Below are 19,958 nucleotides of genomic sequence, written 5' to 3'. Positions count from 1 at the left end.
AACGCAAGGCACTTTAGTCATGTCAAACTTTTAAGGAAGATTGTCTATGTTTGCGTATGTTTGCACCATCTATACTGACGTGTTCAATCTGGTTGTCACAGAAACCCAAAGATGCAGCAACTACAGACTTTCCGCTGTGCCAGCACTCGTGATGTAACACAGTGAGATGACATGCACTGTCAAGCTGCTGCACAAAACAGCGGACTAACTGCTTGCCGTCTCCAGTGCCAAAATATTGAAAATGTTGGGATGGAAATACTGGTACACTCGCTTACCCTGATATTTCTATAATACTACAAACCTGTATGAACTCCCAGGACAAATGTAAAACTGGACTGGATTTATCATATCTGAGAAAGTGGTTTTGACTTGACTCCATGGTTTTGAGCCTGATGCTTCATTCAGAGCTGCTGGTGACTGATGTCATGTGAAATTTAATGTAACGTGCAGCAGAAACATAAAACGTCTCATCAGTATAATGTGAGCCCTAATGCCCAAACTCGACTCAACTAATAATAAAATCAGCCACAGTTTGATGGTTACTGACTGTAATAACGTCATCTTTTGTGTTTTACCACAGAGGTCAGTCATTTGTGCTTCAGACCTGTTTGTTTAAGGAGATGTGATTGAAAAGACCAAACACCAATCTGAAATAATTCCATCAAACATTTTCAGGATGATGAACATCTACACCAAAGCAGTCCAGCAGGTCTAGATCTCTGGCTGCAGACAACTTAACATTGGTGAGCCGTGCAACACACCTCCCAAAAGTTGCATTCACCAAGTAAACAAACAAAACAAAGAAGAAAGCGATGAATCCTAGAACCACATTCTGATCATGTTTTGTAAAAATAGATTTTTAAAATCCGGGCACGTCCCATCGGGAGGAGGCCCCGGGGAAGACCCAGGACATGCTGGAGGGACTACGTCTCTCAGCTGGCTTGGGAACGCCTCGGGGTTCCCCCGGAGGAGCTGGGGGAGGTGTGTGTGGATTGGGAGGTCTGGGCAGCTTTGCTTGAGCTGCTGCCCCGCGACCCGACTCCGGATAAAGTGGAAGAAAATGGATGAATTTGTAAAACTTTAGGAGTAATCCTGTTCAAATGCAAACAGTAAATCTGGTGCAAAAACCATTTCTTCTGCAGAGTTAAAATGTCAAGTGCATTTATGTTGACAATGAGAATGACCTTTAGGTGTTAAACGCTATGCTGATCAAAGGCCGCTGCACAAACCCAGACAGATATCACATGCACACACACACAAGCCAACTTATACATATTTAACAATCAATGACACCTGTGTGACTTCATATCTTTTTTCTTCCTAATTTTCCTTTCTCAAAAAAGTCAAAATTGTGAAAATTCAACAAAATACGCAACTACAAATGTTAAATTAGTCTAATCCCCAAATATATCTCACAGAAATAGTCAGACATAACGGCTAAATTAGCATGACAAAGTTTTGCCGCGCAGTAAACTAATCAATCAAACCTATAATGGATCGATTAGACACAGGTTATTGTAATTACCAACTAGAAACAGAAAAATTAAAGAATGTTTACAATAAAAACAGGAAATTTGGTTTTCTTGTATCGCTCCGAAAGTCTAGATGCTGACAAAATGTTCATACATACCCCGAATTTTTTTTCAAACGTGATCTGAAGTTCACTGATTGTATTTGGGGGAAAAGGCCTTCATACATAAAAAATAATTGTACAAAATATTCAATTTTTTTTTTGTATTTGAGTATTCATGACCATTTAAAAATTCTTTGGTATTTTTAGGCCTCCACCAGCTATATCACAATTTTAGACATTGTAAAGTACGACTATACTGATGAAACGGGCCAGTGAAATGAAATTTGACAGAGTTGGGTGCAATCTTGTACCATGGTGTCAATTAAAAAACAACAACAACAAAAAAAACCAATAACAATAATATCTGCAAGTGGGTGTGTCAGTATGGCTTCTGAGCAGTAATGCTAGGACTCTCCCTTGTGTCAATGTACATGCAGATAGGTGCCTTAAAACAGTGGACATGGGTGTTTAGAAACATGCCAATGCTCAATGTAATGTTTCCTAAACTCTGATGCTGGTTACGATGAAGAATCAGTTTTACATATATCATCTTCCAGCTTTTGAAGGCATCACAGAAAACCTGTTTTTGGTAACCATGTTTCAGCATGCTGACATTAGCTTAGATTCCTGAAAGATGTTACCATTTCACTGAATGTGTCGTTACTTGTAAACATGCTGTGTGTCGTCTTTCTGAGTTCTCCACACAGTGTCAGCACCTATTGGTATTTGTATGAAAACAGAGTCATTATATGATCATTCAGTCAATTACGTACAGAAGGATTAATCGCCATGTTCTTTGCATGGACATAAATTCAATCAACGCTCAGAGCTGAAGCACGGCAATGAGGCCGCTGATGGCATCTGATGCAGCACCCTGCTTTTTAATGACTATTGATTACCAATCTGACTTACTGAGAGCAGATGGTGTGTGTGTGTGTGTGTGTGTGTGTGTGTGTGTGTGTGTGTGTGTGTGTGTGTGTGTGTGTGTGTGTATATACCGATGCCAGAGGAGTCCTCCACCATGGGGTTGATCTCCACCATGGAGGCGTCGTACTTGATGAACAGATTGTACAGTTTGATCATGCACTCCGCCGCCTCCTTCACGAGCGGCGATGGGAAGCCCATTTCCTGCGCCACCTGCACCAACACATAAGAGTTCTTTAGACATCACGACAGAGCATTAAGACATGTCCCAATCCAGGTTTCATAATAAACAATGTGAACATTCTGCATTTATTAGACACATTTTTCTGTGACAGTAAATCAGAAACTGTGGAATCAATAGATCAGCCAAAACTAAAGTGTTTTCTGGAGAATTGACCGTACATTTTTCAGTGAGTTACAGCAGAAGCTCAATCATTCACTCACTGATCTTCAACCACTTACTCCAACGAAAGGTCGCGGGAATCTATCCCAGCAGTCACAGGGTGTGACATGGGGTTCATCCTAAACAGGACACCAGTCTGTTGCAGGGCCACATAGAAACAAACCCATTCACACCTACGGACATTTTAAAGTTTCCAATCCACCTAACCTGCATGCCTGTGGATGTGGGAGGAAGCCGGAGCACCTGAAGAGAACCCACGCAAACATGGGGAGAACATGCAAACTCCACGCAGAAACCCCACAGGCAGGAATCGATCCCAGGACCTTCTTGCTGTGAGGCAACAGTGCTAACCACTAAGCCACTGTGCTGCCTGATGTGGACACTCATCCTTAAAAAAATAAAATAAAATAAATAAAAAATAAAGTGTGTATTTTGGACAAGCGCCAAACTGGAACTTCGTTAAGATAATGGGTCTCATTCAGCAGTATATGAGCACAAATAGTTTTACTCTCCGCACAAAATAAGTGCATATGCAAAATCACTGTGTTCATGAGACGTTCGTACCACCCAGTTTCTTTTCTCACCACCTGTCTGTGGATCAAAATCATTCTAAACTGACAGGTGGGTGTCCATTAGGACAATTTGCATACTGCCACGCCTCGAACGTAATTTCCAGACTATAGAGCACACCTGAATATTAGCCGTACCCACCAATTTTAAAAAGAAAAAAGAAATTGTACATAAAACCGTGGGTTTCCACGTTGTAACATGAGATATTTACACAGAAAGATGTTAGACAGAAAGATTTTTTTTTAACTTTTAATTAAATACGTACTGTAAATGCTTTTTTTCCCTGAAGTATTACACATAAATATTGACGCACACGTCATCCAGTGCTCCACACAGAAAACTGAGTAATTTTAACTTTTTCTTGAGATTTCATCGTGTGCAGCCAGGATCGCATGGAGACGTTAATGAGGCGCTGTGACTTTTTCGACTTGTTGCACCAAGACATGGAACCGGTGTGGAAGGGTGGGGGGAGAAGGCTCCACTCCGCTGACTGATGTGACAGTGCAACTATGGCGCAAACTGCCGGACAGGGACTTTTTTTCACTAAAACAATCAGGTAAGACCTTATATTTACACTGTGTGTGAATTTACACCACAAGGAGCGCAGCTTTCAGGAAATCAACTACGTATTTCGACTTGTGAAAAGCCTGTGAAATTACAGTATTTATCCATACAAGGTCATCCGTTTGGTGTTTCATGATGAGAGCGATGTGTGGCACAAAGGTGAAAGAAGCTGGTTATAAAAAAAAAGAGATGAGCTCCAAAAGATTTAAAAATGAAAAACATTTCAGAACAACAGAAACTGAAATACTGTATTTTCTGGAGTACAAGTTACACCTACTAAAAAAGTGCCTATTGAGGAGGAAAAACCCAAATATAAGGCATACTTTTTTCTGTATTATCAACTCTTTAATTACAATTTTTGTGCATTATTGAAGTGTACTTTATACCTGAGGCCAAAATATAGCAATCGGATACTGCGAAGACTTTGTGTCCATCCGTCCGTCTGTGCTCAGCAAAAAGCCCCATCACAGATAGCAAGAATGTGCCAGAGCCATGCCCTACATGGCAAATAGTGCCATAATCCGGCACAGTCGGAAGGAAAAGAGGCGTGGTCAGCAATGTCGGAACACAGACAGACTGCCTCGTCCACACCTGTCAGATCGCATCCAGAGCATATGTAGATGACACAGACTGCTGTCAGCTGGCCATAAAAGGTGCTGCAAACTACCAAATGTCTGGATGGCAGACCGGAGCGCCGTTTTCCTCACGCGCATGTGAGGAAAACACATGCGCGTTTGTGCTGCGCGCACACACGTGGGGTTGCAATTATCACTCAGCCGTGTGTGTGTGTGTGTGTGTGTGTATGCATAACAACGCATGGGCCACTAAGCGCAAGCCTGCCACTGGACAGATTCACTCAAAGTTTGCTGGCACTGGGCCATGCAGTCCCCTGCTTCAGACAGAGCGCCTTTCCAGGGAACTTTCTTTTTTCCTGTTTGCCCACTTCAGGAGCACAACGCAATTCTGGGCACTGCGATGGCTGGATTATCACATGGAATTAATTTTGTTCTTTTGGATGAGAGGATTATAACTGCAGGTGGCTGTCCCGGCTACACTTCCACATGCACATTGTGAAACACTCCTGGACCGCTGTTGGAGGTGAGATTCATGTTTATTAATGGTGTAACGGCCCGGCACAAATTCTATGTTATATCTCGTACAGAGTTAGAAGGTGAACATTTATTACAGCGTGAGATCCATCCAGCTCCAAGCCTGATGCGTGCAATGACATTATTATTAGTGGCACGTGCAGGTCATACCGGCAGGCTTTGCGGTACCAGATCCATCTTGAGGTTCTCTCGTATGTGCTCAAATCATTTCAGATCCTGTTCTGCCACTATTGGAATATATAAATTGTGGTTAGACGGTCCTCAGACTGCACATGGATTGCTGTCGGATAGGTATCCCATCTCGACCATGCACGGAGAGTTTTGAATGTGTGCATCACACTTGGAGCCGCCGGCCGATTTTGACCAACTGTGTGGACTTCTGCAGAGGGCTGTCAGAACATTTTGTAACTGAAATCCGACACTTTTCGGATGTGCGCCGATTCATAAGTCTGATGCCATTCTGCGTGATGTCGGCTATGTGTGGAGGGGGTATTTTAGCATTGTGTTCTATACTTATTATTTTTAATAACAGCTTGTGATTCTTCTTTTGTTATGAGTGTGGTTTCTTAATGATTTGACTCCTGAGACTTCATATATTGAGAATAACTGATGCAGTGAATGTTTGTCCTACAAGGTCAGGATGGCAGCACAAATTAAAAAAACAGACTGACATCAATGCTGACACCACCCCCCCCATAAAAAAAAAAAAGAACCACACACCAGAATTAAAGAGGCCGAGAGAGTATTATTGGACAATCATCATAAAAGGCCCCTTCACACATAACATGATTGAAGCTCACTAGTGCACAAAGGAGGAATTGCATACCATTCGTGAAAAATCTGAGCCACCTCTAACACCTCGTACACCTGTCGCTACAAATATTCACGCACAACAGTGGCCAAAAGACAGAGTGACCCGTGAGAGCCCATTCAATCCCTCTCACGGCAGGCATAGGCCAAATTCCAGGTGACACACACGAACATCCAACACCGCTTGCTGGACACTTAGAAAAGGTGTGGCTGTTTGTGCTGTCAGCACGAAAATAGTCAGCAGATGACCACTTTCGAGCTGACAGTGAAATTTGTCTAAGTGCCCCCAGGTGTGTGGTGTTGCAAAAAGCCCCAACACAGTATATATACTTATACGATTGGCACCACATGCAGAAACAAGAGCATTCAGAAACTTCTGACGTCCGCCAATCTGAATCTGGATCACCTCAAAAATTCAGTGGAGTCTTCCATGCTCTAATATCTATCTGTGGTGCAAATTTGGTGGGAATCTGGGAATTAGTTTTAAAGTAATCCTTCAAAGCCTATATAAAGGGAAACCTTGATGCAGAATCTGGATCCGGATCACCTCAAAAATTTAATGGCGTTTTCCATGCTCTAATTTCTATCTGTGGTCCAAATTTGGTGAGAATCTGGGAAGTAGTTTTAAAGTAATCCTTCAAAGCCTATATAAAGTGAAATCTTGATCGAGAATTCGGATTTGGATCACCTCCAAAATGTCATACAGCCTTCCACGGCCTAATACTATCCATATTATGTCCTTGGCGGACGTAATAATGTTGAAAAAGCAGCTTCACTACTTTAATTGCTCTGCGGAATCAAAGTACGGCTGCTTTTTATTAACAACCTGCTGTTTCATAAACGTGGTCTGTTAGGATAAAACATGTTCAGCAGAGGGAACATCGATGCATCTACTTAGAGAGGCCTGCAATCACCGTGTCTTGTCTCCGTCAAATATATTGAGCCTCTGCTTTCACTATGACAACCATCACATTCAATAATCAGAGCCGGAGCCACTTCCCAGATCTGCTGCAGAACCACACTGAGAAAAAACAGAAACCACTGACGTACAAAAGAGACCTTCGACACCACAAAAATGTAACAATAATTTAGAAAAACTCTAAACTGTAATTTACGAGCTGCAATCTGTGTCAAATTCAATACAGGAACAACAAACGTGTCACGTCTCACGTCTCACCGACTCATGAGGTTCAATTTGTGCATACATCCAATATCGACTGCAACTCTATTGTTCCCCTGACTAGTAATCAGTAACACTGTCTGCTTGTACTGGAAATAAGTTGGATTAGATTCAGCTCATCTCTGTCTGCTTCGAAAGCAGCTCCGCTCAGCTACAACAATGAAGGAAACAAACATTAAAACATTTAGAGAATCCTCAGACCAAACTGAATACAAGAACTATTTCCATTAAGCCAAGTCATGATGCACGTGCTGGTGCCACATCCACAAAACCACAGAACCTCCCTGGATTCTGGATGGCAACCACCTAGGCAGACAACCAATCCATCCCGTCGCACTGCATGTGGAACTCACCGTGTTACACACATGGGACGAGTTTAACAGCACAGGAACTTTTACACTCTACAGCATGTCCTGTTTTTTTTTTTTTTAAAAAAAGCAAGGAAAAAATTAATATGGGATGGACAACATACTGTATGTCTGTTACAGAATACAGATTACTGACCCACAGCGCTGTAATAACAAAAATGTGAGTCCATTACATTTCTTTTATAATCAGCTCTTTAATTTGGAATTTTTGTGCTTTGTTGTACTGTACTTTTAATAATATTTAATAACACTTATTAATAATAATAATAATATTTCTAAATGTATTCTTCTTTTGATATATACAGTGCATCCAGCCAGTATTCACAGTGCTTCACTTTTTCCACATTATGTTATGTTACAGTCTTATTCCAAAATGGATGAAATTCTTGGGGGGGGGGGGGGGGTCTTCAAGCTTCTACACACAAAACCCCATAATGACAATGTGAAAAAGTTGGGTTGTTTTGTGCAAACCTATTAAAAACAAAAATTCAAAGAAAATCACATGTCCATAAGTATTCACAGCCTTTGCCATGAATCTCAAAATTGAGCTCAGGTTCATCCTGTTTCCACTGATCATCTTTAAGATGTTTCTACAGCTTAACTGGAGTCCACCTGGAGTAAATTCAGTTGACTGGACAGGATTTGGAAAGACACACACCTGTCTACATATAAGGTCCCACAGTTGTCAGTGCATGTCAGAGCACAAACCAAGCATGAAGTCAGAGGAATTGTTTGTAGACCTCAGACAGGATTGTGCTGAGGCACAAATCTGGGGAAGGATACAGAAACATTTCTGCTGTTTTGAAGGTCCCAATGAGCACAGTGACCTCCATCATCCATAAATGGAAGAAGGTCAGACCCACCAGGACTCTTCCTAGAGCTGGCCACCCATCTAAACTGAGTGATCGAGGGAGAAGAGTCTTAGTCAGGGAGGTGACCAAGAACCCGATGGTCACTCTGTCAGAGCTCCAGCATTTCCCTGTGTAGACAGGAGGACAAAATTCTCTGGTCTGAGGAGACAAAAACTGACCTCTTTGGCGTGAATGTCAGGTTTCCATCCCTACCCAACCAGGCACCATCCCTACAGTGAAGCATGGTGGTGGCAGCATCATGCTGTGGGGATGGTTTTCAGCAGCAGGGAGACTAGCCAGGATTGAGGGACAGATGAATGCAGCAATGTACAGAGACATCCTAGATGAAAACCTGCTCCAGAGCGCTCTTCACCTCAGACTGGGGTGACGGTTCATCTTTCAGCAGGACAGTGACCCTAAGCACACAGCCAAGATATCAAAGGAGTGGCTTCAGGACAACTCTGTGAATGTCCTTGAGTGGCCCAGCCAGAGCCCAGACCTGAATCCGATTGAACATCTCTGGAGAGATCTGAAAATGGCTGTGCACCTACGCTCCACATCCAACCTGATGGAGCTTGAGAGGTGCTGCAAAGAGGAATGGGCAAAACTGCCCAAAGACAGGTACAACAAGCTTGTGGCATTATAGTTAAGAAGACTTGAGGCTGTAATTGCTGCCAAAGGTGCATCAATAAAGTATTGAGCAAAAGGTGTGAATACTTATGTACATGTGATTTTATAGTTTTTATTTTTATCCATCCATCCATCCATCCATCCATTTTCTTACGTTTTATCTGGAGACTGGTCGCGGGGGCAGCAGCTCAAGCAAAGCCGCCCAGACCTTCCGATCCACACACACCTCCCCCAGCTCCTCCGGGGGAACCCCAAGGCGTTCCCAAGCCAGCCGAGAGACGTAGTCCCTCCAGCGTGTCCTGGGTCTTCCCCGGGGCCTCCTCCCTGGCTGCGCCTAGAAATTCTGTCCATAAAGATAATGAACAGAACCGGTGACAAAGGGAAGCCCTGGCGGAGGCCAACGTGCACTGGAAACAGGTTTGACTTACTACCGTCAATGCGAACCAAGCTCCTGCTGCGGTCGTACAGGGGCCGGATAGCCCTTAGCAAAGGACCCCGAATCCCGTACTCCTGGAGCACCCCCCACAGGGTGCCCCGAGGGACACGGTCAAACGCCTTCTCCAGATCCACAAAGCACATGTGGACTGGTTGGCCGAACTCCCATGAACCCTCGAACACCCGATGGAGCGTGTAGAGCTGGTCCAGTGTGCCACGACCAGGACGAAAACCACACTGCTCCTCCTGAATCCAAGGTTCGACTATCGGTTGAATTCTCCTCTCCAGAACTCTGGAATAGACCTTACCGTGGAGGCTGAGGAGTGTGATCCCCCTGTAGTTGGAACACACCCTCCGGTCACCCTTCTTAAACAGAGGGACCACCACTCCGGTCTGCCAATTCAGAGGCACTGTCCCCAACCACCACGCGATGTTGCAGAGGCGTGTCAGTCAAGACAGTTCCACAACATCCAGAGATTTAAGGTACTCAGGCCGGATTTCATCCACCCCAGGAGCCTTGCCACCGAGAAGCTTTCTAACCACCTTGGTGACTTCGGCCTGGGTAATAGATGAGTCTGCCTCTGAGTCCCCAGTCTCTGCTTCCTCTTCGGAAGACGTGACGATGGGATTGAGGAGATCCTCAAAGTATTCCTTCCACCGCCTGACAACATCCCCAGTCAGGGTCAACAGCTCCCCACCCGCACCGTAGACCGTAGACGTTTGCCAGAATTTCTTCGAGGCCGACCGACAGTCCTCCTCCATGGCCTCCCCGAACTCCTCCCAGACCCAAGTTTTTGCCTCTGCGACCACACGGGCTGCGGCATGCTTGGCCTGCCGGTACCTGTCAGCTGCCTCCGGGGTCCCACCTACCAACAAAGACAAGTAGGACTCCTTCTTCAGCTTGACAGCATCCCTTACTTCCGGCGTCCACCACCGGGTTCGGGGATTGCCGACGCGACAGGCACCAGAGACCTTGCGACCACAGCCACGAGTGGCCTTATCGACAATGGAGGTGGAGAATATGGTCCATTCGGACTCCATGTCTCCAACTTCCCCCAGGATCTGGGAGAAGCTTTCCCGGAGGTGGGAGTTGAAGACCTCGCTGACAGAGGGTTCCGCCAGTCATTCCCAGCAGACCCTCACGATATGTTTGGGCCTGCCAGGTCTGACTGGCTTCCTCCCCTCCCAGCGGATCCAACTCACCACCAGGTGGTGATTGGTCGACAGCTCAGCCCCTCTCTTCACTCGAGTGTCTGAGACACGTGGCCGAAGGTCAGATGATACGACTAAAAGTCGATCATCGACCTTCGGCTCAGGGTGTCCTGGTGCCACGTGCACTTATGGACACCCTTGTGCTCGAACATGGTGTTCATGATGGACAAACTGTGACTAGCACAGAAGTCCAACAACTGAACACTACTCGGGTTCAGATCGGGGAGGCCGTTCTTCCCGATCACCCCCCTCCAGGTTTCACTGTCGCCGCACATGTGGGCATTGAAATCCCCCAGGAGAACAATGGAGTCCCCAGTTGGAGCGCTATCTAGTACCCCTCCCAGGGACTCCAAGAAGGTGGGGTACTTTGCACTGCAGCTTGGCCCGTAGGTGGAGACAACAATGAGAGACCTGTCCCCGACCCGAAGGCGTAGGGACGCGACCCTCTCGTTCACCGGAATGAACTCCAACACATGGCGACTGAGCTGGGGAGCAATAAGCAATGCAACCCCAGCTCTCCGCCTCTCCCCGTGGGCAACGCCAGAAAAGTGGAGAGTCCAGCCCCTCTCCAGGAGTTGGGTACCAGAGCCCAAGCTGTGTGTGGAGGTGAGCCCGACTATCTCTAGTCGGTATCTCTCAACCTCCCGCACAAGCTCAGGCTCCTTCCCCCCCAGTGAGGTGACATTTCACGTCCCAACAGCCAGGGGCGGTGAGCGTGGACCGGGCCGCCGGGCCACCCGCCCTCGAACGCCACCCAGTCCTCTCTGCACCCAACCCCCATGGTCCACTCTGCAGGTGGTGAACCCACAGGAGGGCGGGCCCACGTCACTCTTTCGGGCTGAGCCCAGCCAGGCCCCATGGGCTAAGGCTCCCGCGCGAGCCCCAACCCCTGGCCTGGCTCCAGGGTGAGGCCCCAGCTCCGCCATACTGGGCGACGTCTTGGCCCTTGATTTTGTTTCTGGTCATGGGAGCTTCTGAACTGCCCTTAGTCTAACCTGTCACCGGAGTTTTTATTTTTAATACATTTTAAAATATTTACAAACTATATATATATATACACACACTTTTTTCATGTTGTCATTATGGGGTGTTGTGCATAAAATTTTGAGGGATAAAAAAATAAATTTACTCCATTTTGGAATAGGGTTGTAATATAAAATGTGTAAATGTGAAGCACTGTGAATACCTGGTCACCTCGGCTGGCGCCTAGCAGCTGACTTAGAACTGGTGCGGACCAGGGGAATCCAACTGTTTAATTAAAACAAAGCAATGTGGATGCAGTATAAATTCCACTGCAGTACAAGTCACAGGACCTCTAAACCTATCAAAAAACAACAAACAAAACTCTGGAAAATATAGTCGATAGATCTGTCAATATATGAAATTACACAATCTGATTGATACGATGAATAATTATTGAACAAAATCACTGTTGACCGAGCAGCTGTCCTGTTTTTACAATCCTGTGATTTTTCATCTCTTCTTTCAGACAACATTCTGTATCTTTTCTCAGAAACAAAGTGTGTGTATCCAGCTGTGCAATCTGTATAAATAAAATGATTTCCGCTCTTAGTCATTTCCCATCATCCTCTCACACAGAAAATAACGTTTTGACTTCACAGGGTGACAATAAATGTTTAGCTTTGTTTACCCCATCTATCAGACTGAAATGACAAAAACAGAAATTATTATCAAAGACGAAAAAGATCATTACTCATTCAGTTTGCAAACTCTAATTTTGTGAAACTACCCAAAAAACATCAAGTGAAGAGAGAGGTGATCTGGGGATTTGACAGCCATTATTGGGCACTAAAACACACGCACACACCCCTCTATTTTCCTAACAAAAATTAATGATACAAATGGCTTTTGTTGTGAAAAGTAAGAACAGTGAGGAAAGTAAAGTCTGCAAACTACCTTTCAAAAAGTTTCTCCACATTGATTTAGGAGCTGGAACTGTGCACGGTGTTTAAGCAGCTCTTAAATCCTGTTACGGTTGTGACATTTTGCTGCTCGGTGCTGCAGGAACACAATCCTGCAGCGCCCCACTGTCCTTCCCGTCTTTGTCATTTTACACTGGAAACCACACGGCTCTGTGTTGACGCCAATAATCTATCGACTGTACCTTCACCGCCTGCTCCATCTTAATGCCCTCCATAATATCGATGGGCTCTTTCACAATGGCGTCTGGATTTTCTGCTGCCACGTCTTCGATGTTCACGCCCCCCTGTGAACTGCCAATCAGCATGGGACCCTGTAGGAAACCAGACGAGCAGGTGTCAGAGTAATTTGAAAAAAGTCATTTTCAGAATTGTGCTTTTGGAGTTCAGCCAATCTAGATCCACTTTATTCTACTAATATTATTCTCCTGAGATTAATATCACAAAACGATGTGACTCTACACTCGCACTTCCCGGTCTTACACATTCTTATGCCTTTTTACCCTGTTTTTCTATTCTACTGTTTTGCTCAGGGTCACCACAGTGAATCTGGATCTGCCTGGTCTTTTGCGCTGGATGCCCTTCCTGACAACTCCCAAGCGTATAAGGAAAGTCTATCCATTATAGTCTCATAAATCATCATCTTCAAATATACCTTGCAGTGCAGTAGGACCCATGATAGTACCACCTTAGCTCACCCACCAACTCGAGCAGCCCTGCACCACCCTTGGGGCCCTGATGTGTTACCAGGGTGCAGGCACACAGGGCACCCCCCTACTAAGTCGTCAAGGTTCATAGCCAATGGGAAACAAAACAAGGTGAGCTTGGGAGATACCACACCAGACACAGCCCAAGATAATACTTGGCCTGTTGGTCCTATACACCCCCGAAAAGGATGCTGGATTGTAGTCTGCCCCAGCTGTCAGCAGGACTTTCCTTGCAGTCAATTGGAACTTTCCCCAGAGTCAGTCCAACGACAGGGTTTATAATCTTCAGTGGGACTTCAATGCCCAGAAAAGCAAACTATTCTTTAACATGTGTATCTGGATTTTTATTTAATACATCAGACATTTAACAAACAGTATTACAGAAATGAGCAACCTTTTACAAGAACTAGAAAATTCAAAGTTATTAGCACTAAAGAAACTGGAACCATTTCTAGGTCCTGGATGATTAATTCTTAAACCATTTTTTAAAAAGTCTCATTCCAGAATGTCTGTTCTGACATTGTTACAACTAGGGATGCAGAAAATGTGCTTGACACATTTTTGTTGACTTTTGTCTGATCGTCTCCAAAAGTAAAAAAAAAATACAATTATCTTTATTTATTTAGTGTCCAATCACAACATTCGTTTCCCCATGGTGCTTCACATGGGTAAAGTAAATAATAAATATCACAATATTTGAAGTGGTTCTAGCTGATCCTGTGAATGAAATGGAATATAACAAGAAGCCATCACCTGGCAACTTATCCACTCAACACTGGGTAAAATTCCCAATTAGAAAAAAAAAATATATCACCTAACAGTGAGCAGAAAAACACACCTGACATCGATAAAGAAAGCAAAAATAGGCATGCAAACTTTCTAGAGAGCACATTGGCCTTTACTGTAAACTGAAGGCAGTAACTGCTGCCAAAGTTCTGCAGTACACAGATGTAATGATGCCCTGCACAGACACAATAACACCAACAGCTCAAAGTCTGCAGACAGAAGCAGTGTCAAAGCTCCCTGGCTGTGGTGGAACAGAAAATCAGCAGTTACAGACACAATCCAACACCATAAAACGCCAACCGAATTCTGTTTAAAAACAGAGGACTTGAGCGAGAAAAAGATGCTCATAAGATTTTGAAGTCGGAATGTGCCGCATTGGTTTTAGGACTGCCATCTACTGGCTTCATTCAGCAACTGCAGCCTGGTGATTTGTGTGCATTCATGTGAAGAAATTGATCTGGTTTTTCAGTAGAAACTGTGTGTGGATGTCGGGATGAAAACAGATATAGAGAGGTGGAAGCAACAAGCCGGGTGATTTCTTATGAGCTCAAACCTTATTAAGTGATTTATTTAATCCTCCTCACTCCCTGCTCACCACTTTACCATCAGTGAACGGTTTTCACGCTCATACACAAACAATCCCAAGTGCATTCAGAAACCAGAGAGAGTGCTTTAAATGTGTAAAGAAACCAGTAAAGAAACAGCACCCAAATCCATCATATATATCACAGTTCACACGGCTGTCTGAGAAATGGGTGAAAATCTTGCAATGCTATGATAAGTGACAAAATTCAAAGATCTATTCAACCTGATCTAGTTGACCGGCCCTCAACTGGGGCACGGCCCGGACCAAGCACGTTTCACAAAAAATCTGATGTTTTTGAGACAGTCCTGAAAATACCGCAGAGCACTCAACCTTACAACAATAATGAAAATCAAAATCTTTATCCAGATCCACTACTAAATTTAATGGATTTTTAACTGGCCCTTGCCCCGTCCTCTACCAAGTTTCACAAAAAAGTGTTGTGTAATCCTCCAACCAGCCAGACCAAAAAAAAAAAAAAAAGTAAAAAAATATCAGCTCCTCGGTGGAGGTAGGAGGGAAAATAAGGATTAAATGAGCATAAGGCAAAAAAAGAAAAGAAAAAAAACAGCTGTTAATGATAAATTTAATCTCTGGCATTAACACCAACATGTCCAAATAAAATAAACTCACACTAATTGTGCTACACAAAAACAGACCGGACTGAATTTTCTATCAGTCTGATGTTGTGCTTTTGTTCCGTTTTGTTCATGTCACCACAGCAGAGCTTCTGACTTCTTCTGATAGAATTCTGGCATTCATCAAGGATGTGTTCCGGGTTCTGCTCTGTTCAGTGCTTGACGGGGTTTTGGGTATGAGGGTCATGTAGTGAGAAAACTTTCCATGACCTCGACTTTGCAGATGATCTAGCATTTGAGAAGCTGACTGAGGAGTGGGATTCTGGCATTTGCACATCTTGTGGATCAAGACTGAGACACTGACATTTTATGACTTCCTGAAATTGTACACCAGACGTGTACCTGTATGTGGTCAAACTGTCGCTTGTTGAGAGATTCACTTATCTTGGCAGTGGCGTTCATGTGTTTGAAAGCTCGGCCAATGAAGACAAGCGATGTCTGGGAGGACTGTACAAAGTCCAGGGTTCTGGATCGACCAGTCTTACTGTGTATGTTTGTGAGAATTGGACTGAAACTGATGATGTAAACTGACAACTTTACATCTTCAGTACTGCATCCAGTGGTGGGCACAGATAACCAAAAAAATTAACTTCAATAACAGATAATCAGATAACTGAAAAGTTATCTTTGATAAAGATAAAACAATAAACCACCCAAAAATGTATAGGAAATTACAGATAACCGATAACAGATAAATTCCAATATTGTCTCTGGTACCTTTGCAACTACTAATAAACTGTATTTGAGTTTTAACACCACAATAGCTTCTAGTAATACTTAAAGTGACAACAGACCCAAACAATGAGACCGCACTTTTGTCTTTGAACATCCTGCCCCTGCTGGCAGCTCTTGTTTACTGCACAGCTTCCAGCACAGAGGCACCCTGAGAGCAGCCATAAAGCTAGTACTCTGCCAATCACAACGTTCCGGTTCTTGGAAAATAAAGTCATGCTGACTTATGGTTTTGATTTACAAATAACATTAATATCGACAGAATAACTCCATTAATGTCAATTCTGTCATTTGTACAAAGTAAAAATATAACATATCTTTTAATGTTGAATAATGCACTAATTCTGAAGTTTTTAACAAACACAGACAAATTGCAAAGGATTCTGGGTAAAAGTGCTTCTGCTAAACACTGATTTGTTCAGTAATTCATTATGTAAACCAACACGTTAATGTGACGTGTGTTGGTGTTTACAGATAAATGTGCTTTTGTAAAATATTCCATTTTTTATTTGTAAAAACAGGCATTTTTATGGAGCCCTGGAAGTGTCATCGCAAAATGTTTTGCATGTGGAGAGAATGTGCGCATGTTTTATTAGTGCCATGGTCACACTTTATGATGTTGTAAAACGTGTACTTTGTCTTGACACATAAATGTTAGCTTTACACTGTGCGAGTTTTGGCCCTTTTGCAGATGATTTTTCATTCGTGCAAGAATTTTTTGGACAGAGTTTCAGGTTAATCGCACGTCTTGCATCGCGTAGTGTACATGGAGTAACAAGCTGCATTCAACATCTCACGACCACCTCCTGATCGCCGATCGTATGGTCGAATGAAAATCAAACCTGTTTGATATTATTCTGTATCCAGCTGCTGAAGAGCTATAAGCGTCCAACCGCTCGCACTGTGCATGTGCAAACACTGCAGAGCTGTCTTGTAATGTTTTTTTTGTTGTTGTTGTTTTGTTTTGTTTTTAAACTTAATTTGTAAAAAAAAAAAAAAAAAAAAAAGCCATTTGCAAAGCCAAAAAGTTGATTTGACAACCATCTGATATAACCGGGGTCAAAATAAATAGAACACTGCCATCTACTGGTGCCCAGACGCTTAGTACTTAGGGCGAATACTGCCATGAACACTACTGGCCAGTAAATGGCAGTAGAGGCCTGAAAAACTTGCCAAAACAAAATCCCAGATAATCCGTGTCTGCTACATTTAAGATGCGTGGAATTTAACAAACACAAATACAATAATGTCTATAAACCCAGATAATATATTCACGAGAGTTTTAGGCACTAGAGTTTAATGCTGTTGTCCGTAGAGCCTGAACAGAGTGTCTGAAATGCATTTGTCTTGTTGTGAACGTACTGAGATTACCCTATTACCCATAATGCACTGCTGGGCACAGCATGTGCTCACTAAAACCTTAAAATTAGCACATTACTTTAAAACTAAAACATATATCTGATATTTTCACTTTATAAAACGTCAGACATGACAGTAATTTTAAATAACTTGTCCAAAATTAGTTTGGTTAAAATTTGAACCATAAGTTAAAAATGTATGCCTCTGGATGACTTGGGTGATATTGCCAGCATATCAGTATGGTGTTAAAGGAAATGATTTTTTTTTTTGTGAGACCAGTTCTCTTTTGCCTGCAGAGGATAGAGTGGTTTCTTCAAAAACAGCTCTCTTCTGTTTGCAGAGGGTAGAACTACACATATGTTAGGAAACTTTTAACAGGTAGGTGCTCAACCGATTTTAAATTTTAAAAATGTTTGTCACTGTTCATCTTTGTTTACTATGTTATCAGTCTAAAAGTTATTGGACAAAAATGTATTGGAAGATAATTAATCCGTTAATGGTTTTTAAAGTTATCTAAAAAGATAATCCGATAATGAAAACATTATCGTCGATAAATATCTGTTAATCGGATTGTCGGAACTGTGCCCACCACTGACTGCATCTATGTGTGAGAAGCCTTGCGTGCTGCTGGAATGACTTTGTGTCAAATGTGTGATTACTTATTGTGATATCATCTACGCTGCATCTGGAAAGTATTCACAGCGCTTCACTTTTTCCACATTTTATGCCTTATTCCAAAATGGAGTAAATTATTTTTTTCCCCTCAAAAGTCTACTCATAACACTCCATAAAGACAACATGAAAAAAAGTTTTTTTTTTATTTATGCAAATTTATTAAAAATAAAAAACTATTAAATCACACGTTACATAAGTATTCACACACTTTGTTCAGTACTTTGTTGATGCACCAAGCCGCAAGTCTTCTTGAATATGATGCCACAAGCTTGGTGCACCTATGTTTGGGCAGTTTTGCCCATTCCTCTTTGCAGCACCTCTCAAACTCCAACAGGTTGGATGGGGAGCGTAGGTGCACAGACATTTTCAGATCTCTCCAGAGATTCAGATCCGGGCTCTGTCTGGGCCAATCTAGAACATTCACAGAGTTGTCCTGAAGCCACTCCTTTGATATCTTGGCTGTGTGCTTAAGGTCACTGTCCCACTGAAAGACGAACCGTCGCTCCAGTCTGAGGTGAAGAGCGCTCTGGAGCAGGTTTTCATCCAGGATGTCTCTGTACATTGCTGCATTCATCTTTCCCTCAATCCTGACTAGTCTCCCAGTTCCAGCTGTTGAAAAACATCCCGACATGATGCTGTGGATCTGACCTTCTTCCATTTACAGATGATGGAGGTCACTGTGCTCACTGGGACTTTCAAAGCAGCATAAATGTTTCTGTATCCTTCCCCAGATTTGTGCCTTCAGATAATCCTGACTCTGAGGTCTACAGACAATTCCTCTGATTTCATGCTTGGTTTGTGCTTTGACTGTCAACTGTGGGACCTTATATGTAGAGAGGTGTGTGCCTTTCCAAATCATGTCCAATCAACTGAATTTACCCCAGGTGGGCTCCAGTTAAGATGTAGAATGGAAACAGGATGCACCTGAGCTCAATTTTGAGCTTCATGGCAAAGACTGTGGATACTGATGTACATGTGATTTCTTTTTTTTCTTCTTCTTTTTTTATAAATTTGCAAAAATCTAACAACACTTTTGTTACATTGTCATTATAGGGTATTGTGTGTAGAATTTTGATTAAAATAAATGAATTTCATCCATTCTGGACTAAGGCTGTAACATAAATAAAGTGGGAAAAAGCAAAACGTTGTGAATACTTTCTGGATGCACCGTAGTAAATATCACGTGGGAATGGACAGTGGTGTTCTTATGTGATACCAGCACATGTTCTTAGGCTCGAACTAACCTGAGAACCATTTCAAAACAGTGAACAATATGATAACATCAGCTTATTTTGTAGTCATTCTTTCACCTGGTAGGATCTTTCCATGGCGATGGCAAAGTAGTACTCTCTGCGGGGGTACCTGCGCTCACAGATGAACACCTGGTTGCAGATACGGCCCGCCTCCCCCGTCTGTTTGGTGTACAGTTTCCGACCGATCATCTGAGAGGAGATGTCACGGGCCTCCTCTGGCCTGACAGAGGACAATATACATACACTGCTATTAAAACACTCTGTGTGTGTGTGTGTTCATGACATTAAAAAAAAAGAGCCCAGACAGTTTTCTTTAGTCAAGTCACATCAGTCTTTAAAAATACAAACAGCATACTTCTGTGTGGTAAATCTGTCTGAAGGAGGTAGTTCTCAAAAACTGAGTGACTGTACAAGAAGGAGACTAGTGAGGGAAGCCACCAAGATGCCTGTGACAACTCTGAAGAGTTATCAGCTTGTGTTAAAGCGAGAGTGGAGAGAACGGACAAAGTGCAACTTTTGGCCACTCACAGCTTCCTGGTGGAGAGAAAACAGTAGCTATATAGCTCAGCTATATTTCACCTGAGCCTAGATCTGATGTGCTTTCTTGTTTGAAAATCTTTTCTCTGTGCCACTCTGCAATGAAGCTGTAACTGATG

General features: G+C 43.1%; 1 protein-coding gene across 1 annotated transcript in view; it reads right to left on the bottom strand.

Annotated features, from left to right (window-relative positions):
• sucla2 (succinate-CoA ligase ADP-forming subunit beta) overlaps nucleotides 1–19,958 on the bottom strand; it is a 71,889-nt gene that overhangs the window by 34,657 nt on the left and 17,274 nt on the right. The window contains exons 4-6 of the mRNA XM_034186948.1: nucleotides 19,360–19,522; nucleotides 12,755–12,883; nucleotides 2,572–2,710 (exon numbers count right to left, since the gene is read on the bottom strand). Of these exons, the coding sequence (XP_034042839.1) occupies nucleotides 2,572–2,710; nucleotides 12,755–12,883; nucleotides 19,360–19,522 (431 nt within the window). The remainder of the gene's footprint in view (nucleotides 1–2,571; nucleotides 2,711–12,754; nucleotides 12,884–19,359; nucleotides 19,523–19,958) is intronic.

The sequence above is a fragment of the Thalassophryne amazonica genome, chromosome 14 (genome assembly GCF_902500255.1).
Source record: "Thalassophryne amazonica chromosome 14, fThaAma1.1, whole genome shotgun sequence".
In the NCBI taxonomy this organism is placed as follows: domain Eukaryota; kingdom Metazoa; phylum Chordata; class Actinopteri; order Batrachoidiformes; family Batrachoididae; genus Thalassophryne; species Thalassophryne amazonica.
This window is presented reverse-complemented; position numbering and strand designations above follow the sequence as displayed.